The sequence below is a fragment of the Carassius carassius genome, chromosome 15, assembly GCF_963082965.1.
Source record: "Carassius carassius chromosome 15, fCarCar2.1, whole genome shotgun sequence".
Classification (NCBI taxonomy): Eukaryota; Metazoa; Chordata; class Actinopteri; order Cypriniformes; family Cyprinidae; genus Carassius; species Carassius carassius.
In genome coordinates, this window is record NC_081769.1 from 25,774,747 (window position 1) to 25,800,639 (window position 25,893).

At 36.0% G+C, this 25,893-nt stretch overlaps 2 protein-coding genes across 2 annotated transcripts; one reads left to right on the forward strand and one right to left on the reverse strand.

Annotated features, from left to right (window-relative positions):
* Positions 1 to 2,160: 2,160 nt before the first annotated feature.
* Positions 2,161 to 9,524, reverse strand: mrps15 (mitochondrial ribosomal protein S15). The gene is made up of 8 exons (XM_059568225.1): positions 9,263 to 9,524; positions 4,411 to 4,473; positions 4,234 to 4,309; positions 4,059 to 4,107; positions 3,781 to 3,865; positions 3,597 to 3,655; positions 2,556 to 2,747; positions 2,161 to 2,469 (listed from the first exon to the last, which is right to left on the reverse strand). Exons 1-8 carry the CDS (start codon positions 9,414 to 9,416, stop codon positions 2,371 to 2,373), a joined length of 777 nt encoding a protein of 258 aa, XP_059424208.1. The 5' UTR covers positions 9,417 to 9,524; the 3' UTR covers positions 2,161 to 2,370.
* Positions 9,525 to 11,836: 2,312 nt separating this feature from the next.
* sh3bp5b (SH3-domain binding protein 5b (BTK-associated)) lies at positions 11,837 to 25,879 on the forward strand. The gene is made up of 9 exons (XM_059568226.1): positions 11,837 to 12,105; positions 12,872 to 12,934; positions 15,229 to 15,357; positions 21,405 to 21,569; positions 21,644 to 21,774; positions 22,246 to 22,288; positions 23,063 to 23,282; positions 23,512 to 23,823; positions 24,430 to 25,879. Exons 1-9 carry the CDS (start codon positions 12,025 to 12,027, stop codon positions 24,642 to 24,644), a joined length of 1,359 nt encoding a protein of 452 aa, XP_059424209.1. The 5' UTR covers positions 11,837 to 12,024; the 3' UTR covers positions 24,645 to 25,879.
* Positions 25,880 to 25,893: the final 14 nt, after the last annotated feature.

The window sequence follows — 25,893 nt, forward strand, 5'->3', positions numbered from 1 at the left end:
TTCTGTACAGTTTCATATTAATGCTGCAGGTTGGCACATGTTGAGCATTACAGCAGAATTGTCAGCACATACAATGTAATAATGAACATTACAATAATTTACACAAATTCAAGACATTTAAACTGCAATAATGTAACACTCATTTCCAAAGAATGTATGTTCATGAATTATATCCTGGTTTTAATTCTCCTGCCTTTAACAATGAAGAGAATATTTATAAATGATGTATTGATTTCAATTAATTTGAATGTTTTTAAAAAACATTAAAAAAAAAAAAATCTTAAGACTGAAAAAGTTATTAGTAAACACAGTAACTAGGTCTCTCCATTCCTGATCCGAATTTCTCTGGTCATTCGACATGTCTCAAATATTCCACAGCAACAGGTCATCAAAGCATCATTGCATATTGTGCCCTGCGGGGGGGGGGGGGGGGGGTATATCATTGTGTAATAAAGTACATACAAATGGCATGAATAATAATTCTTAAATACTCAATATGAGAAATCCAATCCTTAATTTGTAGTATACATTACCTGTATTCCATAGGTCAGTCGCATGTGTGTCCTCATTGCAGCCATTCCTCCAGGTACACATGCTAGACATACATTTTCACCGTACTTGTTTGCTGTGTAACAGCCGAGAGCTATCGGACACACACAGCCAATAGCACCTAGACAATGTAAAAATTGCAGAAAATAGCTCAAAGATCATGCATTTTATGTTGACGACATGCCATTGACAGTAAACTAACGTCATGAGTCCTCTTTTGTTAAATATTAAACCACAGCTAAAATATGCCAGTCAAATGGTATCTTTGAAGTGCTTTAGAAGATTTGCTGACTTCTCTTGGAACTTACAGACAAATACGTCACTGCAGCAAGAACAAAGACCGGTGCTCCACTCTCCTGTCTGCACATTTGTACCGTAAGATCCAGCACCAGGCTGAGTGATGACAGGGTTTGACATGTCAGTCAAAATGAGCAGTCCAGCAAAGATGAGAAAATGGCTCGAGAGGTTTCCTTCCTAGAAGAGTGACAAATGCATATCTATCATTTTTCAAAATAACACTTAGTAATATTTAATCACCATTTTAGAAAGAAAGATGTATTTCTTTCTTTTGTAAACTGTACCTTTAAAAAATTGTTTTACAGGATAGAATATTTAACATTTCCATACACATTTTGATATGAATTTTTTTTATTCTGCACCAGATCTACTTCCACACTTATTATTTTAACAGATAATTATAGAAAATTATAAAAAAAAAATTTATTTTAAATCTTCACCAGATCTACTTACACTTATTATTTTAACAGATAATTATAGTCTATATCCCACTAACATGTATACTAACTGATTATTAACAATAATGCAATATAAGTAACTAACAGCTTTGACATTATGGCTATTTTTATCTTTACAAAATGGGTAACACTTTATTTTAAGGTGTCCTTGTTCCACAAATTACATGTACTTACTATCATAATAACAATTACGCAAAATTACATGCAAGTAACCCTAAGGCAAACCCTATTCCAAATCGTAACTTTATAGTAGTTCATTAATATTACTAAGTACTTAAATGTATATTTACACTGTAACAAGGATGCCTTAAAATAAAGCGTAAACAAAAAATCTGAAAAATGTACCATGAGATAAAATATAAGACTACAAAAAAGTACCTCGTGTTCTTCTGAGCCTCTTGATCTAGGGCTTGCAGCTGAAAAGGAAGTTGTGACACACACCAACACACCGCGTTTGCTACTCTTGTATGCAACGTTTCCGATCCACGCATATAAACTTCACACAAAGCACATCACAAAGGGGGAGGTCTGAGTTGTAATAGGAAATGCCAACTATCAGAATTCTTAACAATCAATATATAATCTCACATGAGTAAAGAATCGATAGTTTGACTACAGATCATTCACCTGATTGTCGCCCAGTTTCTTTGTAAGATTACAGAGTTCAAGGAACTGAGAGCAACCAAATCATTTGCAATAGCCACACGGCCACAATGCATCAGTCTTGCATATGACACAGTTCTTCATCAGCTGCCAATCCAAAACTCCTGCGTGAGTGAAACTAATGTCATCAAAGTATTTCTGTGAAGTTATCCTGATAAAATTATAAGTATTTTGAGGAATGATGACCAAAAAATGAATTTTAAGATCTTTTATTTTGTGCAGCCAAAACAAATTCAGAGAAATAAGTGATTTAACAATGAAAGGCAAAATAAATGATGATAATTAGTTGTGGAGCGTGATGTTTCGGTTTAATTTTTCTTTGAATGTGACATCAGAGGATGATGTATCAAGTTATTCTTCTGGACTTGTCAGCACACAATTATTGTCAGCTGTCTGAACATCATTATGCCACAGTTCCTTGTGGATCTGTAGAGGATGTAGCCTCTGCTGCTCTCTGTTTCTCTCTCTGCTCTGCTTTTTGCTTCTGGACTTCTTTAAAGACCTGAAGGAAAGCAAATACATGAAATCTACAAAAAACAAAACAAAAAACCTTGGGGTATTTTGGCTGAACTGAGCTAAGAACATTACCTTATTGCAGAAGGCCTTTTTGGCCAGCCAACGTCGAGTGACCCGCCGATAATATTCAGGAGGGAACGTGTATGTTATTCCAAGCTCTTGACACACCTTCTCGAAGGAATCATAACGAGTCCTTCTCAGAACCTTCAGCTTTTTCTTCCTCCTGTCGATGGCCATGAGCATCCATCTTTTGTTGGCTTTATCCTGATGGAATGAAACAGAAGAGGTTTTGATGCTGTGGCACATTAATTTGTCTCTCTGAAAAGGAAATTCTGTCATCATTTATTCACCCACATGTTGTTCCAAATCTGTAAGACTCATCTTTTTTGTCCATCCACTGAAAGCCCACACAACCAAAACTGTGACGCGTTAAAATATTCTGAAGAGACACCATTGCTTTTGCACAGGCTTTTAATGGATGCATATATATGATGAGAGAATATTAAAAAAATCTCTTTATTTGTATTCTGAAGATGGGTTTGGTATAAACTAAGGGTGATTAAATAACAGGATTAGGAATAGAAAGTAATGCTTTATGACATAAATGTGCTTACAATAATTATTATACAAGTACAATATACAATGATTAATACATTTAAACATAATATGAGTAACATCTGCAAACAAATGATTCTAACAGCTAACTTCCCTATTTCATATATTTTTGCAATTTTCTATTTTGCAAACGTTTTACCAACTGGTCCAAAGTTAATATTTGGGGGAGGTATGAAGAAATTTCCTCTCAAGTTCAGTTTTTCAAGCTGTGATACACTTTTTTCAGAATTCTTTGATGAATAGAGAGTTCAGAAGAACAGCATTTAACAAAATTAGTCTTTGCTGTGACTTTTTATCAGTTTTAATGTCTCCTTGCTGAATAAATCAATTAATTTCTTTAAAAAAATACATTTGAACCAGTTTATGAATTACTACTGAACACATGCACAGGATATCCTGTTTCTCTGTGGGTGTTAATAAAGTGGAGTGGGAACAACAGTTCTGACACCTTTACTAAAGGCAGACAAAAAAGTCATGCTGCTGAAGAGTTGTGTTTACCTTAGGATGCTTGTGCAAGTGCTCCTGGAAGTTGCGAATACGTGCTGTCAAAATAGCCACTATAATGCAAACAAGGAAATTGCACATGATTGAGTCAAGTTCTGAGATTCCAGTATGGTTAAAACAGTGACTTTTTGTCAACTGTAAAAAAAAATTAAAAAAAAAACAAAAAGAGAGAACTTGCCTTTGACTTCTGTTGAGCTGCGGTCGTCCTCATCCCTCCGCACCTTGGCAATAAGCTGTTCCTCTTTCAAACGCAGTTTTTCACTCTAAAGAAAAACATTATGACAGATAATTCAATTAAAATATCATTAAAATAATTCAATCACTTTTTATAGTGAAGTCCATCGTGACTCACAAAATAAAAAGCTACCATAACTGCACAGCAGCTGAGATTATTCCACCCTATTTTGAATTCTAAAAATATTAAATAAAGAATCACAAGGAAATGAAAACCCGTACATGATTTGCAAACTCCAGCGTAAGCAGTTTCTTCACCACATCGTCTACCCTGCAAAGATATGACATAATACTGCTACCGTTCTGCATTCAAGCACATAAAGGAAGTCTGAAGAAATCGTGTACTTCCAAATCCCAAATATACAATCAACATTTACACAAGGATGCAAGAACATACGATTGTGCAAGTGGGACAGATGCATATTCATGCTTCAGCATGGATAGATGCAGGTCCTGAAGCTGACTTGGGAATTCTGGGAAGAAAAAGCAAAGAGCCAAGGAGTCCTATGAAATATTTATATCAACCAGGCTGGCTATCATATTGACTGTGTGTAAAGATTACTTTTTCTCTTACCTTGTTTCTTTCTAGAAGGCCGAGCATACTGCCTCACTGGTTGATTTAAGAGGATTTCATCACCTGAAACAAACAGTAAAGTCAATATATATATATATATATATATATATATATATATATATATATATAAAATGCCTGAGGCTCTTTAAAATTTCTTAATAAAAAAATTATAATGCATAATTAATAAACTACATTCCCAGAGCCCCAAGAATCAAGGATAACTTTGTTTTTATTTGATGTATGCTGTATCGCTGCATGTCTGCTTTAATAATTATAATTATTAATGATGCAGAACCCTTTAATACGGAGGTGTTTAAATGTGTATTTGATAGTCAAAAAGTTTCGTAGTCACTCTCTTCTGCATCTCAGACTATTTAATACACGTCAATGGTGACAAACTATCACCCAGGGTGGGGTTGATTTGGTTGGCCACATCCTTCCCTCACACCCACTCAAAGAGAAAAAAAAAGTCTTTGAGATACCTTGTCAAAAGAAAAAAAAAAAGTTGATCATAATCATCATAGCAAAATAAAACGGGTGTCCTTACACTTTTTATTACTTCTGCACTGTCATATCATGTAACTATAAAATGACAAGCACTGGATTCCAACAGAAGCTTTACCCAGCTTTATATTTACTATATCATTTAAGCAGTTGCTCTAATTTCAAATGCCTACAATAAATCTGTTTTAGGCATTTACTGACCAACCATGAAGAAAAAGGGCTCTATTTAGAGATGATCAGTTTTAGTGCAAGTAAAGGACGTTGCAAGTAAACTTGGGGATAGTGTTAACTGTATCTGTAGCTGATCAAGCCCTCTTTACCCCCTAATGGTTAAATGGTAGTATTGCGGCCAGAGATGCATTTAGCCAACACATCAAATGATGCCATGTTAAGTTTTGTTAGTCGAGATGAATATGAATATGTAATTGGAAACCTTTTCATGCTCTTTTCTTTCGATGTTGAACTATACATCTGACTTCATCCAGTCACAGTCCGCAGGAAAGTGCACTGTACATTGGCCATGTTAATACTGAATAAATATGTCGAAATAAATAAATCATAATTACCTCATCATTCAAAACCTGACCTGAATGGCTTTGTTCTGCATAACCAAACAGTTGAGTTCCATTGTATAGACAAAAAAAAAACCACTGAGCAAACATGTTCCACAGAGGAAAGAAAGTCACAGAGGTGTGGAACAACAACATGAGGGTGAGTACATGATTTTATCAGGGTGAAATACTCTGTTAAGCATGGTACTACTTGTACCATTAGTATGTGTCAAAGAAAGACTAAAGCAGTGACCTAGTTAACTCTGATTACGAAGAAAAAGTCTTTCAGGCACTAAAACAGTGGGTAAATGTTTTTGCTGATGCTTAAGACATCTGCTGGTGTACTTCAATGCAAATATGAGGGAGTTATAAATTCAATGAATGGGAAAATCTTCAAAGCTGGTTTCACAAATCAGCATAATAAATGTTTTAAATAACCTATAGAGTATACACCCACTCTTTCAAAAGTCTTGAGGGAACTGGTAAGTCAACACATTCTTTTTGCCTCAGGAAAGAGAAAACATGTGCGGGAAATTGAGACGTAACGCCAGTGAAATAAACTGGTGGCAACCTCTCTTGAGAGCTACAAAAAAGGGTCATGAACAACAAACCACAATATCCACGGGACTGTCCCTTTAATTAAGATACGGTAAGATGCTTTGAAAAAATCATCTGCTAAATGACATACAAGCTTTTTTGCTCACCAAGACATTAAAAATTGTAATATTGTGAAACATTATTACAATTCGAAATTATTCATATATTTTATTTTTTAATCGTAATTCCTACTCCAGACCTTCAATCAGTGTCACATGATCCTTCAAAAAAAGATTATAATATTTCTTACATATAATAGATATTCTTATTTTTCTTCCAAAACATTTATTTTTATTATAAATGATAGAAACAGTTGTGCTGCTGTAATTTTCATAATTGGGGTGGGTCTAGCTCAGTGATTGAAGATCTAGGTCAAAAACCCATATGTTTCAGATCACAAAAAAAAAAGAGAAGAATAATTCAATAATTCAATAAGCCATCACTCTACAGTGACCCCAGTTAACTCCAGAGGGACTTTCCCTGTAGTAAGTGTACAGTATGTCACTTTGAATAAGAAATCATCCGCAAAATAAATAACAGTAAAAAGCCACAACAGAAACATAGATCAAGATCTGTAAAGAGTATGGCTACTTCATAATCTGTCTGTCAACCTACACAACACATGCTGGCTTAGCAAAGGACATACTGTTAAGTGCTTGTTGTGTACTTGAACACAAGTACCAAACTAAACTAAAACAATACTCCCATAAGTATACTAATTAGACAAGTGAATTAATAACAGTAATGCGGATGAGTTAAGTACTACAGATGAATCAAAATGTGCAATGCAAATAATTGCAGTGCTTTTCCAAAACATAAAATAATTATTTCCTGATGCATTAGTAGCCGATAATGATAATATTATTATACTTTTACTTTGTACGGTGTACTCAAACCAAAACTCAAATAGCAAATGTACATCAGCCCCCTTACAAGTCTGCAACATCAATTTAGACCCAGGATCGTTCATTTTCTCACTATGCAGGGATGATAACTCACACTTAGTCAAAGTGATACTTACTCACACATAAGTAACAACCATCTTGTGATTTTCTTGACTTAACTTGTATCTGTCAAAACATTTTTTTGCATTTTAACCATCTAGTGGTCTTCAGTCATGTTTTTACTTCACTGGAATGGTATGACACTTCATCAAAAATTGTCATGATTCAGAAAAGATTAAACGTTCTTAAAAAAGGGCCACTCATTTTCTTTTTGGTCAAAAAATACTGCAATAAGAAATGAATAAGAAAAACAAAAACAAAAAACTGTATGCAGTATACCATCTATTGTATAGATACAGACAGGGGAATAAATCATAATTTAAATAAATAATTTTTTTCCACCAGATGTCTCCATCATAGACTGTATAAAAACATGGACTGAAGTGTTTTTGAAGCTCAAAGTGGGCAGAGCGCGCCATCGCCATCTTGGCAGTGCGTCACCCCTGGATAATCAAAAATGGGCAAAAAGGCAGGAGCAGGTTGCTGAAGCCACACCCACCTTGCTCGACGGTGGTGACAGCAGCGGCAATCAACCTGTCACTCAAGTGACCACGCCCCTTAATTATGCAGGACTTAATATAGTTAATGGTTATAAAAAATAAAAATAAAAAAATTACCCCCCTCACAGCTGTTATAAAGGCCACAATTAGCTATATAGATCAAAACTACTTTTTGTACCAGGCTGTAAACATGATTTTTTTTCTGCTGTAAAGTTGGGCATTTTAACATAATTCTATGGGATTGACTCCCTTTTGCAGCCAGCCTCCAGCGGCCAGTTCACGAATTACAGTTTAAGTCTAATAATGTATAAAAGGCCCAATTACCTTGTATCTTACGTTATTGCCCCGTAGAAGCAGTTTTTGTAAAAATAGGCTAACGATTGCGTCATAACCTGTGACTCTCTGTCGCAGAGTAGAGAAATTACCGTATGGACAGAGTTTGTTTTGTTCATCGTCACGTTTTAGGGTGTGGAATATCTTTAATTATGTTCCGAAGACAAACTGAGCTTTTACGGGTTTGGAACGACATGGGGGTAAGTGTTTAAAGACAAAATTTTCATTTTGGGGTCGAGTAACCCTAAGTGCTAAGTAGGGCTGTCAAAAAAAATTTGAATTTAGAATATTCGTCGAATTTAAAATAAAAATCCACATTCGAATGAGAAAATGGTACATTTGAATTTTAGGTGTGCGTTAAGTAGGCTGCATTATAAGCCCAGGGTATACTTCACATTCCTTGTTCCGACTCGCCAACAGCCACGTCCACACAACTTTCAGAGGCGAACAAGCTCAACACGCAGTACCATTTCTGTCTTATCATTTACCTCGTGTACGTGCACCGTCTGCGTGGTTGCCTTAAAAAATCACTTGCACGCGGATGACAAAAATGGCATAATATGGACAGTGCGCAGACTACCGAAGTATACCCTCTTGTGGCCTCAGAAGAGAAGCAAAAAGCTTTTCTTCACCCTAACTGAAATTATGCATTTTAAATTCGAATTTTGATAATATTTAAGTAAAAAAATTTAATTTAGTTTTCAGCTATTTTGACAGCCCTAGTGCTGAGTGCTTAAGTGCTGCAATAATTGAAAAATGGTATCAAATATTTTAATTTGATATAGAAGTAAACTGGATATGGCTATCCCCACAAAGTGTACATAAAAGTGATGATTTCAACAAAATAGGTAATAAGTCTGAGTATCAGAGTGGAGTTGACGAAAGTAGCTTTTTCCAAACAAATGATGAATAACACAATTTGAAAATTGAGAACTATTATAGGATCATAGGTTAAGATCTACTTCTTAAACGTATGTGGACATGACAAAACAAAGGTCATATGACAAAACTGATGATTTGATGCCTATTCAGTCAGGAGTCAGGACACAGGCTTTTGGAGCCACCTAGGGGTTAACACTGTAACTGCCCACGCTGTCCATAAAACGTCTATAAACTATGCTGTACAAAATGTAAACACGCAACCATAACAAAAACTCAATCTCAAAGTGAGAGAAAATGATAAATTACGTCTGCGAATTAAAAATAAAACCGGATAAGTGTTGAGATGACCTATCAATATCAAAATGTCAATAACAGTCTCGTGTCTGTGAAAATGTGCATTTTAGACAGCATGTTGAAGCTTACTATTAGTCGTGGAGTCTAAACTCGGATGTCAAAAATATATTATAATATTAATACTTACGTTTACAAATGCTGGTTAACGTCCAGTTCGCATAAAATATGCATTGAGGCTGCTTGAAGGCAGGTAAGACAGTATTGCCCTGCCTCGCGCCTACAAAAACACTCAGTTTCCGTAAACCCAACACTGTAGATCGAAAAATGTTTTTTAAAACCATTCTGATTATATATAGTAATCGCCTTTAATTTGTATATGCTCTCGCAGAACGCATTTGCCCTCTTCAGTTCACGTAAGGCGCCATCTTTAAACAGACATTAGTAATCTACGCAGAAAATTCTATGCGAGTTCAAGCAATCGAGTGACGAATGAATCGATGCAGCCTTGCATTGTGAACATTTGTGTTTATTTAGATACGTTTTGTTTTTCGCTTTGTGACCTAGAAAAAGAACAGAACGATGTGTTTACAGTTTTTATCATTATCTAATACTTTAATTTGCCCTTCTGTCATTTTAAGGCCTGGACACCCCATACTTGCACTTTTGGAGACTTTTACAGATAAAAAGAAATATATATATATATATATATATATATATATATATATATATATATATATATATATATATATATATATATATATATATATATATATAAATATATATTTAATTTTACTTTTTTAAAGCAAGAAAGAGTGCACTTATGTTTTATTGAGTCTTTGAGAGAAGGTTGTAGAATTTTTAATGCAGGATATTTTTATTTTCATGTGTATCAAAACATGATTAAAAAAATGTTGACAAGATTAGGAACTATCAAAGAAACACTTTTAGTGAAGTATGTTTTCAAGCCAATAAAATGTGCCCTGGTCCTTCTCTGTGCCCAAGCAGCACATGTGGTTCAGCAGTTCTTTCAAAAACTTTTTTGTTGTGACACAGGATCTGAGGTCCTTGTTAGAAAAAAAAAGTCACAGTTTACTTAAGAGAAACTGAATAAAGGACTGCAGTCGAATCATCTTATGTAAGCAGAGGATGGTGCATCTTTCAAATGAACACTTCAGTTTATGTGTCTACCATGTGATGAATATTATCAGTAATGCAACTGAGTAATGAGATTATTTATGTACTTCTGTCTGTCTCAGTAAGATCAGAAGCGCAGAAGAGGCTACACTCTATGGACAGACACAAGAGCCAGAAGCCAAAGACTTCAGCAAACAAAACAAGTGAATCCCTTGGTGAAAACACACTCAATACATGCACACTTACAAGTAGTTTTAATTATTTGCTTAAATATGTTAGCTCAAAAGAGGCATCTAATTGGGGCATATCATCATAAACTGCCCTCTTGTGGCACAGAATAGGCATTTGCAATACATTAATATCATGTCACAAAATGCAGGAGTGTTATATCACATCATGCTACATCAAGAATTGAAGTATTGCTCTGCGAATCTGTACATAAAGTTCACTTGACCTTTAATCACAAGTCAAACGATCCTGTGCCTCATTTAATAGTTTTGATGTCATGCGTTTTAGGAAGATTAACAAACTGTCTGGCATATCTAATCATGCCTTGAGAACATTTTGGCACTGGAGATATGATTTTAGGCTATAATGAAGATAATAATAATGAATGTTTTTGGAAAACTTTCCCAAAGGGTCATTCCAATGCAAAGAGTGCCTCCTTTATTTTGAAAAGATGATTAGTATACTCAAGGCCATCAAATTCTAACAAACAGTAAGTTTACAAACAGTAAAATTGTTCATATTCAGCTATATACTTTTTGGCAACAGGATATGCAGGGCTTATACGATAAAATTTTATTGCTGATATTTCAATAAATATACAATTTGTAATAATCCGTTGTTCAAGTAGCCTATCATGATAATAGTAAAATTTTGAGATCCTCAACTGACTAACCTAAAAGATTCTGTTATAAAAAAGAGGAATATTTACTTATGCATAAAGAAAATATCATTAGTTTAAAATATTTTATTATTAAAAATAAATAACATTAAAATATTATTAAATAATAAAAAATGTATTGATTTATTAGTATATAGGCTACGATAGATCGATCGATCGATAGATAGATAGATAGATAGATAGATAGATAGATAGATAGATAGATAGATAGATAGATAGATAGATAGATAGATAGATAGATAGATAGATCAAAAATAGCAGATTTAGGCTGATATTTTGTTTTTCAATCAAGTAAAATTTCATACGTAAAGCAATTAGAAGTGTGAAAAATAGGGATTGGGCAAGTACAATACATGTAGAGAAAAAAAATTATAATAAAATAAAGTAAAAATGGATAAAAATGAAAAGTTAAAGGATGGATTTTTTTTCGTATGCTATATAACGCCTGTAGGCAAATAGGCTTAATAAAAGTTTGCGTCAGCTATTAATTTTTATATTTCGTTTTCATATTCATTACTGGCAAAGCAGGCAAAATTTGATGTGAAATGACACCTGTACAGATACCAGGTCCAACACTGGAAGTCCAGTGCTTTCTCTTTAGACAAAGCGCTTTTGTCACCGTCAACAATTTGACATTCACCCCCAGTAAGCGCTGAGCTGGAGAGAGAGACTGAGACAAAAGCGAAGGGGGCGGGGACAGTCTCAGCTTGTCTTCACTGCTCACATGCGGCACAGCTGTGTGTGCTTCTCAGCATCTCTCTCTTTAAATGAGGGAACCAGACAGTGTGAGGGAATGATCTCGGCGATCTATGTGTAATAATTTCTAACGGACACATATTTAACATTCACCTCACAGGAGGACATTCATTTTATTTATTTTTTTGGCAAGATAATAATAATAATAAATAATGGACAGTTCAGACAAGGAGAACAGGTCGGATGAAGAATTTGAATCACACGAGGAAGAAGAGGTGGACCCGAGAATTCAGGTAGACTGCCATTTATATTTGTTTAAAAGCATGTCAATCTTTCGAATGAGATGAAAGGAGCGATCGCTTCAAATGCCCTCGTTGCATTTACACATCGATTTAGTTGGTTGGATCACATCACATTTTGCTTATCGGTGACATTGCATGTTAATCTCTGTATTGACTCCTTGATCCTGAGTGGAGTTATTGATTATTTCGCCGCAACTTGCTTTTAATTGACGGCTCATCTGCGGCACAGAGTGCCCCAATTCAGTGTTGCCAGATCTCAGAGGAAAAACTAGCCACCTGCTCTGACAAAACAAACAAGACGCCTGAAAGAAACGATCCTGAATTTTTGGTCGCAGTGAAAATATCCTTATTCAATAGATATAATCCTTTGTAGAATAAATTTACTTAAAAATTGCTCAATTTGGATAAAATCGAGAAAGACAAGAAACAGGAATGAAATGGCGAAACAAACTATAGCTAATAACAAGTGCTGAAATAATAATTATAATAAAACGCAACTGGAGACTGCCCATTTAGCGACGGATGGTACTTAGCTGATTGTAATAAGCGGACATGAAACACTGCATCAAATGTCGTCTTTTAAAGTATTGCTGCTTTGGAGTTTTCCACGGTCCCCGTATCAACATATATGCATATGCAACATAAACCCACTTCTCTATTTCTTTTTTGTGCTACTGCAGTCTATGAAACACAGAAATGAATTCCTCCGTGGAATATGTCCCTATTTCAGATTTCTGACTCTGAGTTTTCTTTATAGGGAGAGCTTGAGAAGCTAAATCAGTCCACAGATGACATCAACAGATGTGAAACTGAGCTTGAGGTATGACTTCACAATCCTATATCCAAAAGTTTTTTTTTCCTTAAAATAGTTTTGTCAGTTTAATCTTGTTCTAATAGGGAAAATGCCATATCCAATGTTTATTATTTATTTATTTATTTATTTATTTTTAAAGCCAAATTCTTAATCTGTCACCTCTTTTGTTTGAATTTTGAACCATGGTTATAATATCAGGATTATGCAATGGATCAAGTGTTCTCTGAGCACCATTAGTGAATGGAACTTGTATCCAGTAAAAAGAGAATATTGCACTTCACACAAAAATAAAAAGTACAAATTAAACTACAATTTTTTTTAATGCTTTAATTGAATTTTAAAATGAAGTGATAAGTAATGTGATGTGGTGTTATTTTGCTTTCTTATCTTTTCATTTTTACCCATGCAGAGCTTTTTTAGACACTGTCTGCACGCAGTAAACAAGGACATGTTAAAACAAAAACACACTCCGCTGTTCAGGGTCAGTCATGTGGTCACTTTGGTCGCACTGAATTTTCCCAATGCCACGGAGTTCATTGTTTGGGCATGTCCTAATGTAATAATTGAATAAAATGACCTAGCTAGTCTGTAGTCTGATTGTGAGTCAAAAACAGAAGCTGAAGGAGAAATACTCAACTGTTTGCTGGTTTCTCTGGCAGTCCAGCTTTGTTTACTTGGCCTAAATAGGATTCTTATTGTGTCCTTCATATTAAAACATCAGCAAAACACAGTCTTGCACAGTGGACATATGAGCAAGTTGTTTTTCTGTAGATGAAATGAATAAAGTAGGGTATATGTTAACTGCATGTGAAATTTAGTGAGGGACCCTGAGGTTATTATAGACAGTCTTTATAAGCCAAGACTTCTCTAACCATCTTAAGACATCAAGGTAAGCTTCTAGGTTGTTTCACACATGCACAACAGTAAGGAAATGACAGTAGTTTATGCTGTAGAAATATGTATCTCTGCTTACGCAGAGTTTCGTAAATACAACACTTCTGATTGTTCTGAGAATCCCATAATTGAGCTGTTTGGCTGTCATCCAAATTAATGTTCCTTTTGTGTCAGTAGCCATGTTGCACTTCAAAGCTTAATTTTCCTGGAATGTTTGCCTGTTGCAAATAATCAATCTGTGTTTTGACGAACGGAGTTTGATCTCATTACTTTGCCTTGAGCAAAAAATATAAAATAATGATTTAATTACCTTTATGACTAAGCTTTACAACGCAAGTGAAAGGCATATTTTCAGTGAGCTTTAGACATCTTCACAGATCTTCTTGCAAATCAAATAAACTAATTTGGCTCTCTTTTTATGTATAGCCCTTTTTCATGTGCAAAACAGTTGACCCGAATGCCATGACAAATTGAAAACTTTCCAGAATTCCAAGGGCATTAAGCTTTTAAAATATCTTCACTGTGTAATTCTTAGAGTGCTTAATATGTATGTAGTTGCATAACATCCCTTGTGTCACCAATAACTCATTCGATTTCATAAATCAATATGGTACATTTATATAAAGTTTGTTAGTGCCATCTCAACTCATCACAACATGTAAGATTATTTTGGTAGACATGATCTACCAAATGGTTTGGTCTATTAGCTATTAGCTGGTTTGGTCTATGCATCACCAGTTATGTTTTGAATAAAATGTACACAAATTCTATTTAATATTATTTATAATTTATAATAATATAGATATGATTCATACCTATAAGTACTGATATACTGTTTTGCCTGAATGAATTAAAAATAAAACTTTAAACACTTTTGCACATAATTATAATTCTGGCTGATACCAATAAGCTGATGATTATTTGTATATTATGGGCAAAATTAAAATGATATATTAAAATAATAATAAAAAAAGAATATATATGTATGTATGCCCATTCATTTAGATAGGAGCCTGGTCTTGTTAGTCTGAAATAGCTGACCGGAGGTGTTGACAAGATGGCGGCCAAGTGGCACGACTTGCCTAAAAGGACTTTGTTAGTAGTATATCTCCAGCATGTGCGTTCAGATCAGGGTTGCCAGGTTTTCAAAACAAAACCTGCCCAATTCTCAAAACTAGCCCAATTGCGTTTCATTCCGGGCAATAAAATAAATTTATTTTGGCGGGGTTCCCTTGGTAAAATTTGTATTTTAGGGGCTAAACATCACGTTATATGTGTTGGGGTCGCTTCGACCTCCGGACATGAAAAACAACCGCAGACTTGGCAACACTGGTTCAGGGGGAGCGGCTTGTACTGTACATCCGTGAACGTAAACTGTTGATTGTTTATATTTTGTCCATCTCTAGGATGCCAGGCAAAAGTTTCGCTCCGTGCTGGTGGAAGCTACTCTAAAGTTAGACGAGCTGGTGAAGAAGATTGGGAAAGCAGTGGAGGAATCAAAACCCTACTGGGAGGCCCGGCGGGTGGCACGGCAGGTGAGGCCAAGAAAATCAAAACAAGAACCCAATATCATCTTCCTAAAGCCAACTTCACCCACATAACATCTGTTTTTAGTTGGCATAACACCATTTTGTGGTGGCATGTGGTCGTGGTGGCATGCAGTCTGTGGTGTGTTTTCTTTTATCCCTCTCTGGAGATTGCTGTGCTGTCTTCTTGTTATCTGCTATAAGCTGGATGGCACAGAAGCATTACCTCTAGATTTGTCTCAGGTGGTTGGCTTCATTTAGCGGGGGCACAAAACACTGAGAGAGAGTGAATGGTTAAATGCTCAAATCTCAGTTCTCTTTTTTTCTAGAGCCTGTGCTATTTTAAGAGCAGATTATCAGTTTATCTCGGTTAGTGCCTTTGCAGCTGGAGTTTTGAAGAAAGGGGTGTAAAATGCTACATTTGCTTCGACTTGTTAAAAGCAAAGTTCCTCAGATTTTTATACAACACTTAGTGAACTTTAATTGACTGAATCAGTTACAACAGGAGCACTGACTTGCTCTGAAACTAGGGCAAGGCAGTTTAGAGTGTTGTGTTTTTCACTCCATGAAAGAAGAATTATAAATGGCCTATTTAGTTTCACTGACAAAGCACTGAATTTTTTTAGGCAGTTTTCTTAAGAGAGAGATGTGCCCTTAAAAGTTCTTGTTTTCCTCCGGTACAAACTGCAGTGTTTTTATGGAAACAGTCCTGTCTGGGTTGTCAAGGTCCTTCATTATGAAAAATGTGGTGATAATTCGTTTGAACTGGTTTAAACCATCTTCATTTTGTTGAAGGATGTGCTTTTATACTGACAGGTTATTCTAATTTGATACACCAGTTTCCTCTTAGCGAGAAGCAAGACTAACACTTAAACAATAAATTAAAATATCATAAAGATGGCCACAAAGCTAAAAAAAATGTAAACATGGACTAAAAGCTCTCCTGATGTGATTTTATGAGTTTTCATATGTATAAAAGAGATGTCAGGCTTGTCTATACTCTGCATGATCAGTCTCATGTCTCTCTCTTCTCTCCTCTGTTGTGTCTTTCTTTACCCCACCCCTGCACTGTCTCTCACTGACCGTCTCCCCTGAAATTTCCTCTAATATATTTAGAAAAATATTTCCAGTAACCATGTATGACCTCTGTTGCCAGTTTTTGTCAGAAACATCAGTGGAAACCCCCCCCCCCCCCCCCATTCAAATAAGACCTTATTTAGAGGAAAAATATTTTTTCTTCTGAGCTTGTTCTTGATTTATTACTTCCTTTTTTCAGATTGTAGATTTCAGACTACCGCGTATTGTAGAGTTTATGCATTCCAGTGTCTCACTGAATAAATAGCACAATCTAATTTTTAAGCAGCCTATTAGAGGTACCATGGAATTGTACTGTAACCTTCAGAAGTTAACACCTCTTGTTCAGAGGTTAAAACAGCTTGTTCATCAAGCTAGAGCATTTCCTAGATCTGTGCCTTGATTTTCTTAGATTGGCCCACTTTAAAGTCTAGTTTACACTCATACAATTGTCAAGGGTCCATCAGAATACTTAAAAAAAATTGCAGGGATCACTGGGCCTCTGTCAGTATCTCAGCTCTGAAAGCAGTTGAAGACTCTTGAGTTTAGATGGAATCCGTGATGAGGTATAATGAATGCAGGAAAGTGTAACATCACCGTGTATGACTGGTTTGCTGATGTGAGGTTGAAAGATTTTTCAGCGCTGTTCTCATATTAATAATTCACAACACATTTCTCATTAAGAGCTCTTCTAAATAATGCATGGACATATTCCTTCTCATATACACTCATATATACATCAGTTTTTCAGCTTCTGTGTAATGCTCTTTCAGTATGCTTGTAAAATGATTTGTGAAGACTTCAGCATTATTATTCACGAGGCTTGAAACATTTTTACAAAGGTGAATACTTAATAAAAAAAAAAAAAAATAAAGTTATGTGATTTAGTATTTTGGTAGTATTAAAGGAATTTATTCACCCTTATGTTGTTCCAAACCTGTATCCTTCTGCAGAACACAATAGAATATACTTTTTTGGCTGTATAATAAAAGTCAATGGGGCTCAATGTTGTCTTGGACATTTACACGACTGGGTTTGAGAGAAAAGTTGATTTGACTACAGTAAAAATGGTAAAATAGTAAAAAAATTAATAAAATAATAAATTACAGTTTTAAATAACTGTTTTCTATTTTAATATATTTTAAAATGTAATTTATTTCTGTGGTGGTCTTTTCAGCAACCATTACTCCAGTCCAGTACTCAAGTTCTGTTGCTTGGTGTTTTGTGGAAACAATGATATATAATTTTTCAATTTTGTGCAAAAATGTTTAAAGCTTTATTTTTAATTCATTCAGACGACACAGTCTTTAATGAATAAAAAGATGAACTGCATTTATCAACAAACAAAAAAACTTTACAACTGTAAATATAATGCACCTTTGCTGAATTATATTTAAATTAATTTTATTTTAATTATATGAAAACTTTTAAACATCTGTTTTTGCTCTTGTACTTTTGAGACTTCTGTATGTAAATAACTTGCATAATGATTTGCTATCCTTGTGTTTGGCTAATCATTATATAACAACAATGTAGAGTGTGGTAATGAGTACCAATGCTTATACTGTAAAAAATTAGACTCTGTCTACATATAACACTGAACTCCTCTGTTTTAGAAGAGCCAGGGAGATCTTTTTGAAGTGATGTGTCCTCAGAGTGCACTTAAACACAGGCAAGGACCTTTATGCTCCCGATTTGTCATATCCAACAATAATTTCAATGGTCTCATTTAGCTCTTTGAGAACTGAGCATTGTTTAGATGAGCAGCACAGCTAAAACACCTGCAGCTATATGCGAGTGTCATCCAACTCTCTTCAGAGTGCCACTGCAGCACCTCTGCCTTCTCATAAAACGGAGTAGTTTGGATATACATTCCTTCACTTTATGAGGATCTCATATGCCCTAAATGTGACCTTAAAGCCAATATTATATGTTTGTGTTTTTCAAGGTTCTATGTTGTATGGATGAGTAGACATAGTATGAAAAAAAATGTATGTATGTATGTATAAACATGTACAGCATTACTAGTATCCTTTCTCTGCCCTAATGTTTTAAATCATTATACAGCATTAAATATGCTTAAACTAGACCTTTAATTCACCTACTAACTACAATGAGCCTTTCTTTGATGGTTCAGTCCCTCTTTAAACTCTGAAAAGCTAATGGCAACCGTGCAAAATTCAGTTTTCTGTTGCTCTGTTATGTAAGGAAAATCTGTTAGTCTACTCTATTACATCATTTTGGCAGTCAAACATTGAGTCATATTGAGGCAGTGCAATGAAACCCCTCTGATAATATTCTGCAATGTTTGGCTGTAAGTCAAGAGGGGTGGTTGTAAATGCCTTTATCTCATCCGTGGCTACCTATCATCTTTTTCCCACTCTTTTCTGATTGATTGATTTGTTTTTCTGTATCCATCCTCACATGGCATATATGCTGACAGGAAGTTAATAAAACAGAGTACTCAGAGGAATGAGGGTGAAAATTGTGTCCATTAGTCCTCATGACCTCTGCTGGGGAATTGGGAATTGGAATGCATGTATGCTTGCATGCTTGGTAGAACTGTTATAATGGTGACCACATGACACCAAAGCAGATTTATGGCAATCAGTTTGAGTCAAAACCTCTCTGCTGCCTTCCGCCTTCAGTCAATAATCTTTTAACAATAAGTTGGTTCAGAATAGCTAGATTTCACAGCATTAAGCTATACTTGACCCCTTGGTTACAGAATTTGGGGGTTTATTTTATTTGATCTAATGTATTTTTTAGCCCTAATTCAGTCCAAGGTTTATTTTCTACTGAAGAAACGTTTGATAAGATGATCTTTGAAGTGTCACGTTTAAGCTCGAAGTCCCAGTCCAGTGTGCGTTGAAGCAATAAAAGCATTAGTCTTCATTAGGATGATCTCCAGGTCAGAAAGTGACACAATGGCCTTGTTTTTATTTCATGTAAAAGATGATGCATAAAAGTATCTCAAATGCCTTTAGTTTTATGTCAGAACCAGGACAATTGGTTAAGAACATCAAAACAGCATATCAGCTGGGTCGACGTTGACCCAAAACATCTCATTTTGAGATTACCTCTGTATTAATTTTGATCGGAATGTGGTTAAAGCTGTTTTTGCGCTGCTTGTTAAATAGTTAATTTCAATGCCTCGCTGTGCCGTGGAGCTGATTTGAAGCAGTTAATATTAACACTACTCCTCAGGAAATAGATTTTGACCTGAGTACCTTTGAGTATAATTTTAATGAATATTTAAAAAAATATATACCCCTGCACGAACATGAAAGCTTCCAAAGCTTTGACGTCTGCTGAATTCTTTACAGTGTACTGGCCATTTTTAAAGTCATATAGCTTGAGGATTGTCTTATGTTTTATGTTGCTAAAATAGACTCATATCACAACTTTCCACACCAGTCTTTCCATCCATCTGTGTCCTTTACTGATTGGATTGGAGGTCTGTCCTGCCGTCTGCAGCGATCTCCTGCTGTCAGCGTGGCAATGCGGCAGCATCACATCAACTTTGAAGTCTGAGCTAAAAATAGCCTGTGCATGAGTGAAGAAGGGATGGAGGAAGAGGGAATAAAAGGTAAATGGATTTAGCGGTCTCAAATGAATGAAAGCCAATGATAGGTCAGATTGGAGGAAAGGTAGAGGATTATCCCTGGGATTACTGCATATCTGTGGGACTGCCATTTCCAGTGTTTGATACTGTACATATTCAGTTTTCTGTCTCATGGCATTTAAGGTCTTATAGTGCAGAAGTGAATCACAGACATATTCAAACTCTTCAGTTTTATCATGAAAATCACTATTTGTTATGACTAGCCTGTATGACTTTCATCTTAAAGCAAAATGTTAGGTAGAATATTCTTGCTGCTCTCTTCCAATAGAATGTTTAGTTTTAGCTTAAAATGGCACCATGATGTTTTATATATGTCTAAATATGTATGGTTAGATGGATGGATCGATAGATTGATGTCATTAGTAATATTCCATTTATATGCAGAACATCAACCTTGTATCTTTCTCTAAATTGAGTTGAATTACATGATCTCTCTACACTGTAAATCACTTCAAAGTGTAAAACTGCCTCCTTGCCATTGTTTGGCTGGAAAACTTATTTCCAACTAGCTTTGTTTGGCTAAGTAGGCTGAATTAGTAAGAGATTTCCGCAGGCTTTTTTTGTCAGTGGGAGTAACTTGGAGATTAAAGTTTAAAAGTGAAGGAATAAAAAAGAATTATGTTTGCACGGCTTTAGCATGGCTGGCTTTAATTCCCCATGAAGGAAGTTCAAGTGTGGCTTTAATATGTCACGATACAGGATGTTCTGTGCGTGAGTAAAGTTTCTCCATCCCATTGCTTCATAAATTATCTACATTGTTGATTACTATTGTGTAAAATTGTATGTTCGGTCATAATAGGTTTTTTTTTTTTTTTTTTTTTTTTTATACTTATGGTTCATTGTGTGTGTGTGTGTGTGTGTGTGTGTAAAAAAAAAATAAAAAATTATATATATATATATATACACACGTGTGTGTTTATTTTAATATGTAATGTAATTTGATTTATTTTTTAGTAGAACAATACATAAATATGTATGCAGATAATTGTAGCATAAATTAAATAAATTAATTTGAATAAATTAAGAGTAACTAATAACAAATGTGTGTTTGTTTATTTACTTACTGCCCAATTATGTTTATATTCTATCAATAATTAGCTAGTTAATATTGCTGGTTACTACTGTTTGCATTCATCAGTAATTCGCTGCAAATTATTTTTTTATTATCCAGGCAGTGTTTTTGATGGAAGTGGTTAGGCAGTGAGCCTCATGGTCTCTAGCCAGCTGCTACTCTGAGCAGGGGGTTTACATCTGCCAGCACTGTCCTGCTCAAAGTTTAATCATAACGGAGCGCTGGCTGCTGTCTTTGTCATCAGACACGCATGGTTGATGCTCCTGCCCTCTATCTGTTCCACAGACTCAGCTGGAAGCACAGAGATCCACACAAGACTTCCAGAGGGCCACGGAGGTACTGCAGGCGGCCAAAGAGACCATCGCTCTGGCTGAACAGAGGCTGTTGGAGGATGATAAGCGGCAATTTGACTCTGCATGGCAGGAGATGCTCAACCACGCAACGCAGCGAGTGAGTGATGCAAAGGTGTGGGATGATAGATTGAAGTGTACCAGAAAACACTAAAAAAAACTTTTGGTGAGTAGGTGATGGAGGCCGAGCAGATAAAAACACGCAGTGAGCTACTGCACAAGGAGACCGCTGCTAAATACACCGCTGCCATGAGCCATATGAAACAGCTGGATAAGAAGCTCAAACGCACCATCAACAAGTCTAAGTATGCACCGATTAATCTGTTAACATCAAGCATTCAGTGAAACCATGGAAGCTTGTAATAGCCTTTGTGTAACATGTCTGATGCATAGTGCACACAAAATTGCTGGGTTATGCGTTTATGGGAACTGTAGGTTTTCTTTGTTATAGTGGATTTACTAGCAATTTCAGCAGATAGCATCTTTCAGTCCAAGTAGGTAGTTTTTGTCCATAGTTTATGCTGAGAGTCAAGCATCTGTGAGACTAGACTCATGGTAAATCAAATAATATCTGAGGGGAGCTTTAGTCAAGGGTGGGTTTCTCACCAGTGATCGTGATTCAGCAGGATCATAGGGAAGCTGAACCCTTCTTATCGTCTCGCTCAGTATTTGCCTAATGTGTCAGCATATGTGGACAGTTGCCATGGTGATATGTATGATGTTATTTATAGGTCTTTACAGTATCTCTAATCACTTTCTCCTTCTCTCCTTTTCAGGCCCTACTTTGAAATGAAGGCAAAATATTATTTGCAGCTTGAGGTACTTAAAGATGACTCATGGAAATGTTAATACATGATAAATACATAAGTATGAGAATGTTGTCTTGTTTTCCACTGTCTAAATATCTTATCCTATAAAAAAAGTTTATCAATCCCTTGATTCTTAAAACATTTACAAAATTTCACAAGATACAACTTGTTTTCTAAGAATGTGTTTGTCAAAGTTGTACCCAAAGCTGTATGACTTTTTTTTTTTTTTTACTTCTGCTGAACAAAAAAAGGTATTTTTGCAGAATGCTGGTAACTATTGACTTTTTCTATTACTGACCTTTTTTTTTGGTGAACTTCATCTCTAAGTTTATTTTCTTACCCTTTTTGCATATAGTTTTTATCTTATTTTAAGTATATATTTAATGAAATTTCAGTAGGTTTATGCTTAAAAGTATTGCAACTGCATTAAGAACAGATCTTAGCAAATCTTCTCAAATATATATTAAGAAAATATTTTTCATGAGCTGAACTCTAGAAGATCTAAGATTTTTTTCTATGTACACAAAAGGCTTCTCAAATATTATTCACAAATCTGTCTAAATCTGTGTTAGTGAGCACTTTGCCGAGGTAATCATCCACCTCACATGTGTGGCATATCCAGATGCTGATTAGACAGCATGATTATTGCACAGGTGTGCCTTAGGCTGGCCACAATAATTATTTTCAGTGTATTTGTCAGTTATTTTTATTTCATTTTTTTATACCATGTTTACATATAATGTTTTCAATGTCAGGTTATTTTTTTCTGTCCTTACCTCTTAAGCAACTGAAAAAGAATGTGGATGACCTCCAGGCCAAGCTGACAAATGCTAAAGGGGAATATAAGTCAGCCCTGAGAAACCTGGAGATGATCTCTGATGAGATCCATGAGCGCAGACGCTCCTCAGGCATAGGCCCACGGGAGAGAGGCGTAGGGGCAGAGGGTGATGGTGTCATTGGTGAAGACTTGTCTGGCTTCAAATTGGAGTCTGATGGAGTTTCTAGTGAGTACCAATTGTCTTGTGCTTAAATATTTTTTCAAGTAGAACTACATACTTAGTAACTCTGTATATAAGACACAAAATCTGTCTATGATACAATATAATATTACACTGATTTAGATATACAGATCCTCATTCAGTTCAATCAAAAAACTAATATTGTCTTTTTAACACGCTTAAGTTTCAGAGCGTGTGTCACCTTGTCTGATCTTTCCTCTCTGTCTTCCTGCAGTGGCATCTGGCTCCTATGAGGATGAAAACTGCAGCACCAGTGCCATGTCCGAGGAAGACCCGGAGACTCAGTCCAACAGTAGCTTCAGTTCTGGGCCGAACAGCCCTCTGGACTTGCCCTGTCCTTTCTCTTCCTCATCCTCCTCTTCCTCTGGCTCTCCGAGCTCCACTTCCCCCACCCCTTCCTCTCGCCCCTGCAGTCTGGACCTGCCCAGCACTGTCTCTTTGTCTGATTTTAGCCTGATGTCTCCCATTCTTGGGCCACGCAGCGAATGTAGCGGCGCCTCCTCCCCCGAGTGTGACCTAGAGAGAGGTGAGATATTCTTAGATGTGTTTGTGTTGACGGATTGGACCCAAATACCGCTGCACTTGCACGTGAGGGATTGCATTAAGGCTTGCTCTTGTTTCTCCTGTGAGACAATGTCATTTTTCTCGGTTTCCTGCCTGCTTGCACCTGTGCCCTCTAGAGGAGTTCATTAATCTCACTGATGGACAGCTGGGTGGTGTGTTAGTCTGAAAAGCACAACAAATACATTTTTTTGGTAACATATTTTTTTAAGATGGGCTGTTCAATTAACACAGAAATGTATATAAATACCTAGAATATTTATGATATTACGTTATAATACGTATTTTTACATTTATATAACACACAGAATGCATTTCATGCAATTATGAAAAATATCTAATTATGTAATATTATTACAGTCACACATGTGTGTGTGTGTGTGTATGTATATATATATATGCATATGTGTGTGTGTGTGTATATGTGTATATATATGTGTATATGTGTGTGTGTGTATAAGACAAAATATACAATTTAATAATTATAATTATCTTTACTATTATTATTATTATTCTATTTTATTTTTGCTCCATAATTAATGTGGTTAACTGGCTTAATCTTTGTGTAAAGGTGACCGAGCAGAAGGTGCCGAGGCCTTACTGGACAACGTTCTCAAGAACAACAACAGCATCAGCAACACCAAAACAACCTTTGGCCTCGATAGCCGTTTCCGCCTGTTGTCTCTAAAACTTAGCCGAAACGAAAGCAGAAAAACCATTGGCCGAGACCCCCGGGGTCTGGCTCAGCACCCCTCCCCAGCCACAATCCTGCTGGATGGGATGTGACTGCAGTGCTTGCAACACCAATGTATCTGATGCATTCATCCACATTTTGTGTGAGAGGCACTGGCAGCCACCCGTCCTCCACTTCACCAGTGTGTTATTGCAGCCCATTCGTCTCACTGTCTAGAATGTTCCGCCAACTTTCAGACTGAACTTTCACTCGATCTCACGGGTGTGAGAAAAGCAACCTGTGACACAATGTGCTGAGGAGACAAATCTGCCACTGAAGGGGCAAAGAACTGAGTTAAACCTTGAAAATAAGACAAACATCTCGGTAAAACACAATTAACGTTTCAGATCTAGAGAGTCTGAAGATGGTGTTAGCACTTGTCAGTTAAGGAGCACTTGTCTTTTTACTTAGAAAATGCATAAGAGATTTGTTATGATGTAGATTTATGCCACTGGTCATCTTTCATGTCTTTGTAACAGTGCCATTGGAAAATATACAGTCATTTATGTGGCAGTATAATGTTTCAACCGTTACTGAGTTCTTGTATATCTAGGACTTCTGCACATGATCGCGCTTCAGCCTGGTGCTCAACAGACTCACCTGCATGTCCTTTTTCAAAAAGGACTCAAAATCTTAAGAGGAACTTCTGTGCTGTAACAGTGACTCACAAGGCAGTGAAGCCAACTACCTGCATGACAGGTCACAACCTCAGCGTCATCCAGGGACCTGCAGCAGCTACAGGCTGATCCATACTGGTCACTATCACCTTCCTCCACCAGCCAAATCCACTGCATGCCGCCCGATGCTCTCTCTATAAAGAACAAACATTGCTTTCAATATAAATAGAAAAAGAGCAATAGATTTCTAATTCACGGTGTTTTTGTGGAAGACAATGATTCAAAAAGTAGCATAAAAAGCTGTACTTGCACTGATGATTGGATCCCGATGGGGGACTTGCTGCACTGATGAAGAAGAGGTCAATTACTGAATGCTCCATCCAGCCTCTGCGTGCAGTAGCTACTGGTTTTGAGACAGATGGCACAGCTTCAGGTCTAGTCGGTAGGCTGTGTGGTGTTTTTGTGTGACCTTGTGTCTCATCTCTTTTTCTTTGGATTCGTTTTTTTTCCTCCTTTCAAACGTTCTTCTGTCGTTTTGAGAACTGATTGTGAGGTAAGAAAACTTGTAGCAGTATTTAAGTGATTTAATGGCGTTTGACTTGGTGTTATGTTGTTTACAAAGCTTGTGTAATTGTTCTCAGACTGAAATAAAATGTTAACGTTACCTGAAATGAATCCTTGAATG